At 40.2% G+C, this 18064-nt stretch overlaps 1 protein-coding gene across 1 annotated transcript in view; it reads right to left on the bottom strand.

Moving 5' to 3' along the window:
* si:ch211-113g11.6 (semaphorin-7A) overlaps positions 1-15882 on the bottom strand; it is a 58338-nt gene extending 42456 nt beyond the window's left edge. Inside the window, exons 1-2 of the mRNA XM_015949889.3 lie at positions 15515-15882; positions 1129-1268 (exon numbers count right to left, since the gene is read on the bottom strand). Of these exons, the coding sequence (XP_015805375.1) occupies positions 1129-1268; positions 15515-15593 (219 nt within the window). The 5' untranslated portion in view covers positions 15594-15882. The remainder of the gene's footprint in view (positions 1-1128; positions 1269-15514) is intronic.
* Positions 15883-18064: the final 2182 nt, after the last annotated feature.

Raw genomic sequence — 18064 nt, 5'->3', positions numbered from 1 at the left:
TCATGGAAACATCGTTGATTAGAAGCAAGAGACACGGCCAATCTATTTAGAGTCTAAATGTTCAATTAAAGTTGAGCAGAGCTAAAGACTGTGACTTATTGCCCCTGATTTGGGACAATCCCTTAATTTTTCTCACACCAAAACACATAAATAAGGGAATTTTATATTTAATTGTGAGCCAGTAATCACATGCACAAATCAGCAATTCATTGAATAATTGTGCATAAGCGATAAATTCCCCTTGCTTACAATCTTTGTTCCAAGCAGAATTTTTTCCTGCCATAATTATTTTTTTACATAATCCTTCAACTTTGGCACATCCAATATTTAGCTACTGCTGGCAACAGCTTCACAAAACCAACCAACCAACAGCTTCAAATCATCAAAAACTATTTCTAATGTTTGAAATTTTTATTTATGTTTACCCTAAATGTAATCATTTGCTTTCCTTTAATTTTTTTTATAGTTCTTCATTATGTACTAATCAAATAGAGCTTGTTTTTGTTTACTATTGCTGACATGTTTTGGCGTCTCCTGTCACCTTCATCAGTTGCTTTATTGTCTTCTATCAAATAAGATATTTTCAGAAAATAAACAAAGAATTATTCCACCTCATTACGTTATCACGATGCAGGTGAGCTTTAAAACATTTTAACTATTTTTTTTGTCTGCAGTGGTTTCAGGTATAATCGAATCACTTGTGAGTCACTCTCAGTGGGAAAATCGCTCTGGCGCTCGTGTTTCCAAAAGTAGAAGTTATTTAGAGGAAATTGGGGCAGAAAACAGCTGAATTTGGAGTTTTATTCGTTAATACTCATATTTGGGCATCTTGTTTCTGACTGGCTAACAGCAACATAACTCTTCCACTGCTCCTGTTTGCTCTGCAACATTGACATTTCATCTCCACAAATGACTCAGGCCAGAAGGAGTTTTGCCGTGTTGTGAAATTGCTAATGCTAACGATTAGCTTCTACTAGCCAAGATGAACTCTGCTCTCTCCTGGCTGCAGAAATCCACACAGTCTTCCTCGTCGCGAGCCAAGATGGGTGAGTCCATTAAAGCCTATACAATGACGTAGATCTGTGTGGCTTTCCCTTTCTAAACTTGCTCTTTTAGGCCTGTTGGTACCTGCAGGTAGTCCACCCCTCTGTCTGTAAAATTCATCACGTAGATCATGGCCTGACCCCCCACGTAGAGTGTATCACTTCCTTCCTGGTGGTACATGCTGATGTAGTTCTCAGGTTTGTCAAAGTGGAACCTGGGTGGCTCTAAAAGAGAGAATAAACAGATGCAATTAGAGATTTTATAGAAAAAACATGCAGATTTTATTGTAAAACAATTCAAACACTTGTAAAGGAAGAATGTATTTAGACAAAAACAGCAGGATATGCATGCACAACATTTTGTTGCTAGTCAGTTAAACATGTTGCACAAAATAACAGCAATTTGGATGAAAATAAGCGATTAGCACTGATCTCGTTACTAGGGTTGGGCATCGAGCATCGATTGGAACCGGTTCAAACTGTTCATTTTTTACGGAATCGTTCAAAGTTTTTTAATTCAATTCCTAGTTTCGATTCCTAGAATGCCGACCGGAAGATGAATCTGTGGCCGATCTCCGCGAAAAATAAAAGTGATCTACAAATTGTGATCAACGCTTTTCAGAGCTGATCACACCAGCTGTCTGCGTGCAGCACCGAGTCTCTCCTCCCCCCACCCGGCACGCAGTGGCCAGATATAAACAAACACATCTGCCAAACTCTTACTCCTGATGTAAACTTTAACTCCTGCAGCGTAGAGGAAACTTGTTAAAAGACGTCAACACGGTGGATTTAATAGAAGCTTTAAAGAACAAACTCTGGACGGTGTGAGGTGAGTTTGTCTCACTGCAGAAATAAAAACACACACGGAGCATCAGCAGTCAGACGCAGCCGCTCACCAACACTCGTGTGTGTGTGTGTGTGTGTGTGTGTGTGTGTGTGTGTGTGTGTGTGAGCATAAGCGTCAGAAGGCTGAACAATAACCTGTAGAATAATTAAAGTCATCATGCTAGAGCAGCTTCTTTGTGGTGGACTACACCAGCTTCTGCCACAATAAATAATAATAATAATAATAATAATAATAATAATAATAATAATAATAATAAATTATATTATTAAAATAAATGAGCTACTCCAGCAATCAATTTCCCTCTGGGATTAATAAAGTATTTTTGAATTGAATTGAACTGAATTGAATTGAAATCACACACAAAGTTGTGAAAAATTAAATTTCCTTTCTGAACTATTTCTATTGAGAGTTTTAATGTTTAAAATCTGTTAGATTGTTACTGACAGCAGCTACATTTAAGTTTCTGTTCTGACTGAATGCTGCTGCAGCATGGAGGTGTAGTTCTCAGTCATCCTGGACATGATCATCCTGAGAGTTTTAGCTGAAAACAGCTGGACGTTCCTGGATATGTTGGAGACATTTAGCCTCTCATCACAGAGGCTTCTTCCAGACTTTGGTTGTGGTCAGAAACAAACACACTGGTTGTACTGCAAGTCTTTTTCTTTTTGTCTCCAAAACATGTTTTTGTCTAAATGAAGGTGATGTTATTGCTCATAGAATTAAAAACTCATGTTGAAATTAAGATTATTTCATCAAGTAGGACCTGTGGTTAGCTGGCTCATGTAAAACATGTCATGTCTTGAAAGAATCAGAATTGGGAATCGATAGGAACTGGAATCGAAACAAGGAATTGGAATTGGAATTGGAATCGTTCAAAATCAACCGATGCCCAACCCTAATAAAGCCTGCAGTGAGCTCTGTCCTCTACATCAGATTACCAGAGAAATTGTTTCAGAAGATGAGGAGTTTATATTTATCTAAGCAAATGATTTGTTTTAGATGAAAATAGAAATGTCGCTATGCTGTCCTGTTTTTGAAATTGTCTGCTTGATAAAGAATTCCCCTCATTCTATCTTTGCTCGGGAAAAGATCAAAAGAAAAGGAGGCATGGCAAGTCTGTGTGAATGTGAGGTCTGAAGGTCAGACCGGTGTAGGAGCTGTTTTTTTCTAAAGCGTATGTCTTCTTTCTGCATGGTGAGAAGCAGTTTCGCATGACAACCACACAATTGTAGCTTCACCTGGCTTTGCAACATGCCGCACAAATTAATAGGCTTCAGACATCAGCATCAGCTTTGCTGCTTTTGGGGTGAAAACCTCCTTTAGTGAAACAAATCTGCAAACGTCTCAACACTAGCTGGAACTAAAACTGTGTTTAATGGGATCAATGGAGTATATGTCTGTCTTCGCTTATCTGTCTTGAATATGGCAAGAGTACACAGGTCATAAAAGAAAAAGCTGTCGTGAAAACTCAACTTTATTTATAGGGTGCTTTACATAAAACTAAGATGTTCAAAGTACTAAAATGTAAGAGGGACCTTTAAGGGCGATTTAAAAGCATAAATAGAGGGTGCCTGTAATGCACAGAAGTAGTTTGTTCCATAGTTTAGGTGCCACTACCACAAAGCTCGATCCCCTCTGCACTTCCTACAAGTCCTAGGCACACACAGACAAAGGAAAGAGTACACATCTTACTTAATAACCGAAGCCAAAAGATTTTTTTCAGTAACATTATTTAAAACAACATTTTCTGGACTTGCTCAACTTGCATGGATATTGGTCATCTATTTTCGATGACGTTTCCAAAATACGTGGGACCACAGTGCACCCAAGTCCTTTGACCCAGTTATTTGGTGTGATCACAGTGAATTCCTCTTTTGATGAATGCCAGTTAAACATGATTGCTTTTTGTGCTTTGTTGACCAGATGAGTCTGTCCAAATGGAAGGACTCTCATCTGGGCAGCAGTAGCTGCTGTTGTGTCCTTGGGCAAGACACTTAACCCGCCTTGGCTGCTGGTGGTGGTCGGAGACAGGTGGCGCCTGCGTTCAGCAGCATTGCTTTGCTTGTAGCTGTAGCTACTTGCGTTGTAAAGTGCTTTGGGGGGTTGCGGAACCCTAATAAGAAGAAGCTATACATATACAAGCCATTAACAGGCCATCCGTCTGTCTACTTACGGCCACTGGGTGAAGAAAACTATGACTCATATTCATTTGGAGAAGATCAGACATTTTCTTACTGGGCTCGGTTGAGAAGTTTTTCAATACATGGTTGCCATTAATTTATTTTGAAAGTGTTCCAGGCAACAACTTTTTGTGGCTGTTTCTTTAGTTTCGTATGATTTGTCATCAGCCTGAAATCTGAGTCATGTTTATGTTTGTTTTTTGTATGTGATCCAGTATAGCCAGGAGGGGATGGGTGGGTTTGTTTTATGTTGTGTGTTCTTTAAATGTACATCTTTAAAAAAAATAAATAAATAAAAATAAACCTTGTTCAAAAAAGTTTTTTTAAATGAGGATCCAGATTTAGACCAAGCACACTGTCTGAGGATAAAACTGTTTTTGCAAAAGGGCATTTTTCAATCCTAGATTCATTTTCCAACAACATAAAAACAGCTTTACCAAGATTTCTACTCCAACACCAGTGCCGTTTCTGGTTTCACGTCAAACAACACAACTTTATGGAACCCTGCTTGGGTGCTAGAGGAAAAGGGCATGTAGTGGGAGCTTAAATATCACTGAAATAAGCATGTGGGCAAATCCTATCGCAGGTTCTTTGTCACTGCAGACACTTCCAGAAGGCTCCAAAGTACATGTAAGCATCTCTGACTCACACGTCCAATTAAATTCACACTTACCTACACTACAACTGTGCCCACATTTATGTAAATTGAATAAAATGTCTGCTGCTATTTGGCACATGAGAGAACATGTATGGGAAACACAAACTAATATCTTGGAAAAAAAATGAATCCTCCAAGAGAAATAACTGGATTTTGAATATTTTTAAACCCTCTTTTGAAAATTTGAAAGCAATAATAAAAATAAAAAGAAAGGCTTCACAGAGATTAAATTTCCTTAGATAAAAATGACATCTAGTCTGACAGTAAAACCAAGATGAAGAGAGATGTGGTGGTTCGGGTTGCTAACCAACCAACTATGTTTCTATGGTAACAGTGGCCCCTCTTGTTGGCGGGAATCTAATTGATGAATCTTGCTCTTCACAAGGAAATGAGAAATACGTGAGGATGTCCACTGTGGCTGTTGGCCGAGGCGAACACTATGTAGCTATCAAACCAACAGATTTATATCAATAACTGTTCTGGCAGAAGTAGAAAATCATCACTTCCAAAATATGTTTCTGATAATTCAGCCTGCTTACAACAAAGTCCACCTTAGAGATGGAATTACATCTAGCTCAAAGAAATTTTTACGACCTCTTGAAAGACCACCCCACAATTCACCATAAAGGCTATTCAGGAGTCTCAATTAATAACATCTCTTTTTGAGTTTAAACTGTAGGGTTTGGTAAATTGAGTGCTTTAAGAGCTCAGTAAATATTTTACCTCCACTTATGACCAATAAGCTGTAATACTCTATTTAAACATACTGTAGAATATCACCCTGCCTGGTCTTTATTGTGCTTTAATCAGAAGATTCTAGGATTCTTTATTTATTAGGGGATTGTACACACTTCGTGTTGATTCAGAAAACAATCAGGTTTATAAAAGTAAGAATTTATTTTACCAACAATTAAAACATGGCAAATTAACTAAGCATTTACTGTGATGGATGAAACTAGATGTGATGTATGAACCTATGTGTGAATGCGATGTTAGTCAGAACTTCCGTATCTAGGAGAGCTGTGTTCTGGATGTAAAATAATTTGGTTTGCATTAAGCTATGAGTTGATTATTATCAAAAATCACACCAGACACCATCTGTGTGTCCACATTACCCGTTTTCAGAGACCCTCTTGGTGGATCCGAAGGTCAGACAGGTCGGATGAACGCTGGCACCGGAGGGCTGTAGAATACCGTGGCACCGACCCTTCAGTCCAGAGATGTCTCGGGTCACGACAGACGGATGGAACCACGCGTCTGAGACTCATAAAGGGTCTAGTCAATATCAGCTTGTTCTGCAGGAACTGTTTGCTTTATCAGGTTTGCAGGTGCAAAGAAATTTTGACGACGTGTCAAAATCTTTGGTGGTTAAAGAGGCGTGCTTCAGGTGGCCGGTCTGAAGCTTCTCTAGAACTGAAGAACCACCAGAATGACCTGGTTTTAATGTTCTCATGTTATGATTGTGTAGCCAACCAGAGGTTGACAAGTTTGAGGGATATTACCAAGAATCTCAGAAACACACGCCCTCTTTGACACCGGAGGCTCTGAACTGGGGTAAAGGTTATTTATGTGCTATGGGATTTAACTTTGCCTTACTTGTTCTTGTGTGAGTGCAAATGTGATGACCTGGTCAAGTAAACATGCTGAAACATATATCATTGAGCACAGATTAATGAAACATTTCATTATTTTATAATTAATATAAGTAGCAATAAACAAATGTTCATTTAATGATTATTTAACTTTATTAGTTGTGGAAGTTGATCTTTAATTTTAAAATCTTCTTTCTTCTGAAGCAACGAGACTTAGATAAGAAGATGCTCTGTGAGGGACCTTGAGGAGAGAACGTTTATTGTTATGATTTCACTATCTCTGTCAGAGCTGCAGGCTCTGAGTTCCAGCTGATGGGATTCATCAGGCAGGCTGATTTAAAGGGAACACATGCAGTCTTGTGTCTCCTTTTTGACCGGATGTTGGATGGTCAAACAGTACCTAAAAACTGACCATTGCTGGACATTACAAAATAATAACACATGTAGGGAAAAAACTATCGGAAATGAAAGCAGACCAACAATTAAGGGTTGTTCTTTTATCTGATCCGAGCTTTTCCCAGCAAACGTTACAGATGTGACCCATTCATGCTGTTGTCTTTCATAGATGTATCCACTAAGCAAAGCAGCCATCTGTGTTGTTTCATGTATGATTTTTGAACCTGTCCAGAGGATTGGTGTTCCTTCTAATGGGATAGGTTATATTCCAAGGGGAACAAATAATTTTAATTGTTTTTAATTCAGTCGTCCAGCTAGCATACATAGGTGGGCCCATATGGATATAAACAAGCAAACAGGGTTTGTCCATAGTTTTCATGATGGCCCCAAAGATTTTACCAGACCCTACATGGGTTTTTGTAGGGACTTAAAAACTTTGAGGGAAAACTCTGTGTGGCCATCATGGAAACCATGAACAAACTCTGTTAGAACCCATATGGCTTCCCCACATGTATCATATGGGGCCCATGTATGCAAGCTGAGTCCTGGGGTGTTTCTCAATGCCAAGGAACCTTGCCTTGATGTCTTGGCCCTGACCCGGCTGCCTAGGAGATATGTCATCAGGAACCACCAAGAAGTGTTCCAATGTTCATGTTACCGAGGCGTGTGTTCTCCATTTGTTAGCCATTTAGCTAGCTGAGCAAGGATACACGGGAGGTGTCTTATAGCCTAGCCTTGGTCAAAAAATTCCCAGAATACACTGCAGTATTTTCAAAAGGATGGCGGGTCAGAAGCCGGCAGCTACTTTGGGGGCAAATTTCAAGTTTAAAAGTAAGTCAACTAATTTAAAATGTTTTTTCTTAGATCCAAAGAAGTGATCTATGGTTGGTTAGTTGCCCAGTAGTTGCAGCTTCGGTGGCTAGGGGGTAGTAACTCACGTACATATTTAATTTAACAAATATGTACGCAATTAAAAAAGTAAAGAGCTCGTTTCAGGTTTATATTGAAGCCGCGGTCATGTGATGTAAGTTTGTTCCATTTAACTAATTTCATTGAGCAAGGAAGGACAGTGTCCTTGTATGCAAGGCGCCTGGCCTCGCAAGACATCGCCTCACAAGGCCAGATGCCTTGACATTGAGAAACACCCCTGGTCCCCAAGAGCCACCATCTTGCATGTATTCAGTGCTTCTCATCTCAAGCACCCCTTATTTCCTCTGAGGGAAATTTATTGTTGTAACTAATTCTGTAAAGCATTAATAAAAATTCATACACCTTTTGAGTTGTTAACATTTTCAGCCGAACTTCACTCATATACTGCCAGCCAACCCTAACCCCGAACTCTAACCCTACAGGGACCGGTGGCGCCAGTGCTCAGCAGCCTCGCCTCTGTCAGTGCGCCCCAGAGCAGCTGTGGCTACATCGTAGCTCATCACCACCAGCGGGTGAATGTGTGTGTGAATGACTGATTGTGTTATGAAGCAACTTGGGGGGTTGTAGAACCATAAGAAGGCACTATACAAATACAGGCTATTTACCATTTACCATCAGTCGTCAATGGCAGTTAATGAGTTAATAAACAAGCTTTATACAATTACTTCTTGGCGTGACGGTGGCACAGGAGTTAAGTGCTCGCCCCGTAATCGGAAGGTTGCAGGTTCGAGCCCCGCTCAGTCTGTCGCTGTCGTTGTGTCCTTGGGCAAGACACTTAACCCACGTTGCCTGCTGGTGGTGGTTGGAGGGACCAGTGGCGCCAGTGCTCGGCAGCCTCGCCTCGCCAGGGCAGCTACATCGTAGCTCATCCCCACCAGTGTGTGAATGTGTGTGAATGGGTGAATGACTGATTGTGTTGTAAAGCGCCTTGGGGGGTTTCAAGAACTCTAGAAGGCGCTATATCAAATACAGGCCATTTACCATTTCTCATCAAATAGAGCAATTTTTAAAGTGCAGTTATGGTCTCTTTTACAATGAAACCATGTGGATTTTTATTTATTTATTTTTCACATCTCACCATTTTCCACTTAGCTCAGACCAGGTCATCGGGGTTAATAGTTTCAGAAAGAAAATGAAAACTAAATATTAAAGAAAATACTATTTAAGATGGTAGCCATGGTAACAATGCACAATGTGCCTTAAAAGTGTTTTGGTTACATTTCCTCACCATCTTACTCATCCTGATCTTCACCTGATCAAAGTGTTTGACTGAAGGAGCAATGACCTACTTTCTAAAGTGATCAAAAGAGCCCAGAAACAGCTTAACTTGTCTTTAATACACCAGTTATTCTTTAGATGTTTTATTTAAATATGTAATTTACTACTTTTGGCTTGTTAGTGTTTGTAAATGTGACCTATCAAACCTTGCTCTCAATTCTATCAAATAGTTCTGCTTTTAATAAAACTCAAACAATCAAGTTTATTTCTGATTCATGGTAGCTGCTTTATATTTTACTGTAAAACAACCAGATGAGCAAAAGTTTGGTTTTAAATAAATTCAAATCAAAAACGGGTCTCCAAGATGGAACAGAACGAAACAAGAAAAGAAAAATATATAGTTACATTGTGCAAAATGAGCTCAATAGGTGAGTGGAATTATTTATTATTTGCTTGATGTGCACCCAAGAAATATGTTGTAGAAAACAAGGTAGGAATAAACAATAAGCAACAAAAAGATATAAATGGTGGATAATTGAGGATCATTTGAGTTGTCTAATGAATATTCTACACTTTAGAAATAGTTTGTGTCCTTATACCAACAAGACGATGTTGATAGACACAAAACAAACTGTTGTTCCCTAAATACAAAGGCATGTGGTGCTCATACAAAATTAATCTCATCTGAATTATGCAACATGTTTTTGTAAAAGTAGTCAAACAATCTGTAATCCTGAATGTTATCTCTTGTGTTTGCAGTAAATCTGAGCTCCTCTGCTGTCTTTTCTTCCTACTTCAGTGGTTGAATCATTCCTGGTGGGTGAAAGCCTTTTCTAAAGGTCAGTGTTTCACCAGTGAAGACAAGCAGCCTCGTTTTCAGGGCCTAAAAAGGTTTCATTAAAGACAATAGATGAAGAACTCCTGTAATCCCAGTGGAGAAGTCTTAACTTCTGAGTAAAACTTTTCTAAATAAGAAAATCACTTTTAAAAATGCAGCTAAATAAGGATCAGGTGGCAGTAAATCTGCTGAGAAAACAGATTTTTACGCACTTGAAACTGATTTTAATGGACTTTGTTTTGTTTTAATCAAACTGGCATTGCTACTTTCTTGTATGGAATGATGTACCTCAACATTTATCAATAAAACAAGACAATCTTCAATTATTTAATGTTAAATTTCTCACCTGAGTGAAAAACTCAGCACCTATATCTTAAAGGTGATGTTAGAGATGTGACTGCTAATGTGTTTCTGGATTATTTTTTAATTGTATCTCTCATTTGAAGCTTTAAATGAATATTTTTTTCTTCTTATTTTGGTTTTTCTGTGTTATGTCCTATCTGCCTTTTGTTTGCACCATAATTTTCAAGCATGCGCATTTAAAGGACAATGCGTCCAATAGCTGGCCCTTATATTCATTTTAATGTCTTCACTGCTTAATCCAAATCCTAATCCCTAAACAGGGCTGTAAAAATGAGATAAAAATAAAAGACGGAAGAAAATACAGGGGAATAAATTTTACAATGCCACTGGTTTTCGTTTTACTATCATCAGAGAAGCAGTAATCAATATTAAATAAATATGAAATTACTGGGTTTCATACGAGTTGTGAAAAATGGCACTCACACACACCAACAGAAAATTGTCATCCGGCTCTGTGATTCCCCTTGCCTAATCGAGGCTTTTAAGCACATTCCTGTGAGCTGTTTTCTGCAGCACAGCCTCCAGTTTTACTTTCCTGGCTCTGTCACAAATTACCCTGTTTCATGCAGCAGCAAAGAGGCGTTTTTCAAAGCTTCAAACCGCCAGCTGAACATGACCCACCAGCACCATGAAGCACCCAAACAAAATAGAGCTGCAGAACATTATGTAGCTTTTTGCTCCTCCAAAGTCACTCCTCCAATTAAATAAACCTAACCACGAAATAAACTAGATTCATGGTTAGGCTGAGTTGTAATTCATAAAAATACACATTTAAATATTGTATTAAAGAGCCCTGTCTCGTCCTGAGATTGGATGATGGGACTGGGAGCTGACTGTCAGCTCAGAGTTTGGGGTGGTAGCTTGCTTTGCCCTGCAATGGGCGGGGTGGTCGTCTGATCTTTACTCCCAGTAAGAATGGGACCATCTCCTGGGTTCAGGACTGGTTGTGTTCTCTGTGCATCAGTAACTTGGCCAGAGAGGACAATGTATGTATGGGGAGTGTGAGTGGGTCCATGGCATTCACCCTTGCATGTCTTTAGGTTGAATGTTTTATGGATGAGGGAGGGAATGTGTGACTATTTATGTGTTTATCTGTGAAGGATGGGCTCACATTATCTTGGGCTGTGGTTGGCACTAAATACACCATGATTTTTTAAATTATTATTATGTGCTTTTTAGTCACATTGTTATTGTAATACAGATGAAACTCGAATATTTAGAATTTGGTGCAAAAGTCCATTTATTTCAGTAACTCGACTTAGACTGAGAGGCCATCTAAATGCTCAGGAACTCTTTGCAGGTGGTTTGGATTCCTTAACTGATTAGAGTGTGACACATTGAGTGTAGAATTGTGAACCTTTCACGATAATCTAATTGTCTGAGATTCTGAATTTGTGGTTTTCATAAACTGTAAGCCATAATCATCACAATTATAACAAATAAAGGCTCTGCATGTAATGTCTATCTCATGTATTGGTTTCACCTTTAAGTTGAATTATTGAAATAAATGAACTTTTGCACCTTGTTGGAATTTTTCCAGTGTCACCTTATGCTGTTTGGCACTATCTTGGTTCTGTTATATTTTTGTGTGTGTCCCTTATTTCTCTCTCACACATTCTTCAGATTTTGAAAGGGACTCTTACCTCTTGTTTTATTTTATTTAGTTTTGTTAACGTCCACCCCCACACACCACCACCTCTCTCCCTTTCTGCTTTCTCCCTTCCATTTCTTTCAATCTCCATTTCGGTTGGGGTTCAAATTAAACCAAAAAATCTATTCTGTTAACATTTTCCTATCAAACAGAGCAATACAGAAAAAGCTGTAATGCTAAGAAAAACAATTTTTTCAAACTACAAATTAGCATTCAGGCAGAGTTGAAAGAACAGCTGTCCATTGGTATTTATCTGAAGAATTTCTGGGCACAGTAATGTAGCAATTAATAAATATTAATTAAGTATATATAAGATGTGATGAGTCCATACAAATATGAAATATCAATCTGATCGATCTTGAATATTTAATCAGAAGATTCTAGGGTTCTTTACTTCTTTAGAGACCATAAACACACTTCGTATTGATTCAGACCGAGTCAAGTATATAGTTTATAAAATGAATTTAATTATTTTTCCTAAACTAATAATTTATACATGACAAGATATGAATAATGAGATGTGGTTTGGTGGACGTGAGGTGTTGTGATGGAAGCTAGATGTTGTAGCAACTGTTCTTTGTATCTGAGAAAAATGTGACTTCTGGGTGTAAAAGAACTTGTTGTTTGTTATAAACTAGAGAGTTGTTTATTAAAAACAGCATCAGACGTAATCTGTTGTGCCAAGTCTATGCACCCTTGGTGTGGAGGTTCTCTTTTGATTCGGGGAGTCGTGCGGGTCACTGCCGGTGGAGTGAACCTCTGATATCAGGAACCCGTAGATAGTTCCGATAAGACCTGTCCAGTCTGAGATCCCTTGAGGTGAAGGCAGGAAGCTGGAATGCTTATTTGCATCTAAGGTCGATGTTTGCTTGGCTCTTAGAAGAGCTGGTTGTCTGGTATCAGCCGCAGCGTTGCAGAGAGGCTGTGACAGGAGGTCAAAGGAGAAGATGGTTTCAAAAATGCTTCTTTCCCGAATTGGCTGGTTTGAGGGTCAGCGAGAAACTGAATTTATCGGGAAGTAAATCCTGTTTTATGAAACTACTTTGTTATTATTTCTGGCCAAGTTTTGCCCATCAGAATTTGACACGTTTCTAAGTATTTACCAACATCCTTCAGAAAGCCACACCTTCCTTCAGATACAAGATTCTTAATCTTAATATGTACAGTACCTTATTGTAATGTGTACGAGTGTAAACAATGATTAACTTTTTAAATCAAACACATACTGATCTGTGATATAAATGGATCATTGTAAGAACAGTATTCATTTTAAGGCCATCATTGGTTTAAGCACATGCTATTCAAACATTTGATTTAAACATCTTGTTTATTAATCACATTGGATTATTGCAAGCTTATGAGTTGTAAAACTCATGGAGTCTTCCCTTATTCAGAGTGAAGAATGTTAACGTCTGGCTTTCACACAGAGAGTGCAGGAACCTTGGGAGAGAATGTTTATTTGAATGTTTTGTCTTCATGGAATGTCAGCACGCGCCGAGCAGAACCTTCTGGATTGAGAAGGCCAAATAGAAAGTGGATTTATGCTGTAGAGGAAAGGTCACTATGTTTGTCAATATATAGGTGAAAATTGACCCTTTTGGATGTTACAGTAACAAAGTGGAAGATGTCCTGTTTAGGGGCTTCAGATTGCATCAGTGCTTTTGTTCCACTGGCCTCCTTGAGCCAGGGCCTCCTAAAAGAACTGGACCAGAACAGCAGCTGAATATGGAGCAGCAAGGAGGAAAATCAACACCTAAAAGTCTGAGGTCTTGGTCTTCTCATGTTCAATGAAAAGGAGGTTGCTTTTATTGTTGTGATGAAGAGAGAGCTGAATCAAAAGATAAAGAAGTGGATTCACTAAAAGTTTATTTTGGATTAACTCAAAAATGAAGCATGAGAGTGGGAAATCGTGTGATCTCTGTCTAAAGGAGGTGTTTTAGCCCTTCCAGAGCAACAAAAGGCACTATTTATAATAGAATATCACCATTGGCACTAATATGTCTTTTTCCAAGCTATTTTATAAACCATTCTATCTACCCAGAAATAAGATGCTTGAAATTCATGAAACCCCACCTCCACATGTGAATTTCATACATTTCATAACATAAACGTGTTTGTCAGTGTTTTACATGTCCTACTCAGTGATCACTGAATGGGACATGTTGGACGTGTTGCTAGGACGTTATTTTGATATTTGTTAGAGAAGTTGACCACTTCATATGCTGGCATCCATGCTTGTATCTTCATCAGAGAAGAAAACAAAGTAGCTCGACTCATTTATGCTTCATAATAAAGACTCTGCTATCACTACTCAGTGCATGATTTATGGATTCTGCACTCTCATTACTCTTTTTGTTTCACTTAGATTTTGAGGACATACAGTATTGCTTATCTTCAGGTTGAATGCACTTACTGTAATAGGCTGGGAAATAGATGTGACAAATGAATGCAATGCAATACATCTCCTTTAGCTCTCTAAAGCAGCTCTAATTCCTCACTGCTCCAATGCAGAACCCAAACAAGGTGTCTGAAATGAGTGAGATGATCCCAATTTCACCATTTAAAAATGCACAGGAGCTGTCCAGGGTGCTGAAACAGCTCAAATACACCTTCCACGGATTCCCTTTGACAACCAGCCTCTACCTGAACTCCTTTGTGTGTTTCCGTATCTGGAACGGCATCGCAAGTTTGATTAAAATGTCACGCACGTCCAGGGACGTCATCCTCGGAGCGTTTTGTGTGTGGTGCTCTTCCACAAGAAGGGGAGGGACACAGCTACAGATAACTTGACACACAGCCCCCGTCTCGATTGATTGCTGAATATATTAAGAGGTCTGTGTGCGGCGTAAATGCGCGTGAGGGGAATGGATAACAAGAAATCGACTTGGAAATTTCCATTCGATCCACTCCTTCTCGTTTTTTTCACTCCTCTTTGCGACTGTTTGGTCTAAAACTGTTTTCATTCCAACTGTAAAATCAGCCCTCTGAGCTGGAGACCTCTGCTGCTGCAGTGGGAAGCAGCTGCCGCGTCCCGCATTGCAGCTCCGCAAGGACACGGCAGCTATAATGAACGTGTCAACCTCCATCGACTCATATTTCACAATAATGACGCTTTTCAGAGAAGACCGGACACGTAAAAAAAAGACACAGCCATTCAGGGGCAAAAAGGCGCCATGATGTCCCCCCTGCCGGAAAAAAATGTGTTTTTTTAAGCGCATCTGATTTTATTCCAGTTTGGTGCGTCTGGGTGAGCCAATTAGAGACTTTAACACAAATGAAACTTTACGCGGATTTATTTTAATAAACCACACAAGATGAGGAGAAACACAAAAAAGCTACAAGTTGCAGTAAATAGACCCGATTTTATCCCACTGAGAAACCAGGGAAATGAAAGAAAATGGATAGATTGAGCAAATAATTCCACGAAATCCTAATCATTGTGTCTTTTGTTGATGTTGGAATAATGAATCAGGATTTGTTTTTCTCCATGCTCGATGCAGTTTGAGCCTTTGGACCCGTTTGTGGGGCCTTGATGGAGGCGCGTAATTTACAACTGTGTTAGTGGAAAGATGGTGCGTTTTCTGGAGGTGATCGCTTCATTTCTGCTGCTTTGATGCTTTGTTTAGTTGTTTTCTTATGAAAGGTGAACAACAGTTGTCTGAATGAGCGGAGCAAACATGATGATTACTCCGGTCATTCACCCACTCACCTCACCCCTTCGAACATTCACCCATTCGTTAAAACCTGCCACAGACAAAGTAACAAAATACTAAAAAAGAAGCAAACATGAAGACTTACCGTGCACTACAAATTTCAGTCGGGGTGACTTTCCGGTGATAACCGTGGCAAAAATCGACATCAGGATGAAATTGTTCATTTTTCCTCGTCCGTTTGTTCCGTTAAGACTTAATTTCTAAAGGTGATGAACCGAAGCGCTCTCACTAATCTCCCCCTGTCCTTCCTTCCCTTCTTACTTCCTTCCTCCCCGATCTGCGTCCCAAATCTGCGCCAACCGACCGCTGGTCCCGGTCCTTTCTCCGTCTGGTGCTGGCAGTTAGGGATGGTAAAGTCGGGGTGTCAGGCTCCACCTCGGAAACAACAAGCGAAAGGGGGAGTGGAGCTGCTCAGCAGGGGTGCAGAACTCAGGAGAAATGCTGTGAAGATTACTGAGAATCTTTTTTTAACAGCATCACACGTCATGCCTGTTGCTGTCAAAGATGATGTTCACAAATAAAGTTACATCCTTATTTTTTCCTCCGCAAAGCCTTAAATCTCATTCAACGTTTTCTCATTTTAGACAAACGACTTCATGATGATTCATTTTTTCATGTTCTACTGAAAATCCCAAGCATCTCTTTTGATTGCTGTAATTATGTTTGCTCAGAGGCTCTCAAACACCATCTCTGCTAATTCTGATGAAGCCTCAGCAACAACCTCCACAATAATGTCCAATCAATATGTGCCAATAGGGCCCAAGTGCCTGAACATAAATGGATCAGCAGACTGACTCTGCTGTGCTTGCATTTGTGAACATAATTGGAAAAAATAATTATTGACGTGAATGTGTGTTAGAGGTTAAAAGACACATTTAATCAAATTAATTTCTTGGGTACCATTCAATGCATCATACAAGCTTTCATGCAAGCTTTCCATGAGCTATTTGCATGGAAGAACCAGCACCAAGTGCACTGGTGTCTCCTCCAATCAGATCACAGTATGTGACTCACAGGTGGGAGAAACAACCCCTTGGTGTGCCACCCACAAAGGGGTAAATCTGTCCTCATTTAGATGCTTTTTTCTCACTCTTCAGCTCCTAAATCACATCCTTTCAGCTATGTCAGATTAAGATTAAGAGTAAGATGTTTCTGTAGCCTCATACTTCACATTCCTGAGTGAAATAAATGATTAAACACAGGATTTGGTGGTTGTCCTCAGGCAAATCTTTGGACTTTCCACCACTAGATGGAGGCAAAATCAGTTTTTAAAATGATTTTTAAAACCTGTCTTCCGCTTGTTTTGCTTCATTAATAACCAATGTGGTTGTTTTCCCTTTGAGCAGATCTGCACATGGATTAAGTGTCTATAAAATGCTTTATCAGCAAATTAACGCATTAGTAATTTATGCTAGTACCTTTCAACAAAGCAGCTTTTCAGTGAATTGTTTTCATTTACAGCTGATTTTATAAAAACAGCCATGAGAAGATTTGAGTTATCAGAAGAATATAATGCTATCAAAGTTTTTTTAAGCATCTTGAAAGAGGCTAAGTGTCAGAACTCAAGTCCCCAAACCAGCCTCTCCCAGCTAGCCGATCTCCACCATGGACCACAACTCCCAGCATGCCCCTCGCGGGGATTCCCTCCACGTCGCACCTACGTCACGAACCACGACTATATACGGAAGTCGCCTCCCCAGCTCATCACTCAGTCATCGTTTCTTCAGATCCATGATCAGAGTTTCCAAGCAACCAATCCATCTTACGAACTCTCAGCTCACAGTAAGTGTTCTTACTTACTTCTGGAAAACCCAGCATTTCCGTGTCACTTCATTGATGCTCGAATGCTCGGGGATTCCAAGATTAAACCGTGAGCCGGCGTTTCACCAACGCTATCACTTCTACGTCTGTGAGACCACGCTGTCTACAAGCTCAACTCCCGTATCCAGCCGACCAGTCTGACAGGATGACTGAGTCCGTTAACCCAGCGGAGTTTGAGCAAATGAAGAATGAGATTGTTCAGCTCCACGCCTTGGTCGATCGGCTCAACACCAAGGTGAACTCCCTGACCGACCTCACCCTTCAATTGACCACATCACTCAGTGCTCTCCAGCAGCAAGCCCTCGCTCCACCTAAGGAGGAGCCACAGTTCAGCCTACCGGAGAGGTGGAATGGAGAGGTTGGGAGCCCAGATGGTCTGCTCGCCTCCCTCGACATGTAATTCGAGTGCCAACCAGGACGCTTCCCCACTGCCTGCTCTCGGGTTGCGCACCTCACCTCCCTGCTTTCTGGACGCGCTCAGGAGTGGGCCGCTGCTCTTTATAATTCTAAATCCCCTGCCTGCAATGACTATGCTGCTTTTGTGGCCGCCCTCAGGAAGACCTTCGTTCCACCCAGTAGCGAAGTGGGGGCTGAAGAACGTCTCTTAAAGCTCCGCCAACTGGAACGCTCGGTGTGCGCCTATGCATCAGAGTTTCGCACCATCGCGGCCAAACTACAGTGGGATGACTCTGCCCTTCGAGCTGTCTTCTTGGAGGGGTTGGTGCCCTACATCCGAGATGAGATGGCGGGAAAATAACTGCCCCAGACCCTGGATGAGGTTGCCGACCTGGCGCTGCGCATCGACCAGCGGGTT

This window comes from Nothobranchius furzeri, chromosome 5 (genome assembly GCF_043380555.1).
Source record: "Nothobranchius furzeri strain GRZ-AD chromosome 5, NfurGRZ-RIMD1, whole genome shotgun sequence".
In the NCBI taxonomy this organism is placed as follows: Eukaryota; Metazoa; Chordata; class Actinopteri; order Cyprinodontiformes; family Nothobranchiidae; genus Nothobranchius; species Nothobranchius furzeri.
Note: the sequence above shows the minus strand (reverse complement) of the source record. Positions and strands in the feature narration are given on the sequence as shown.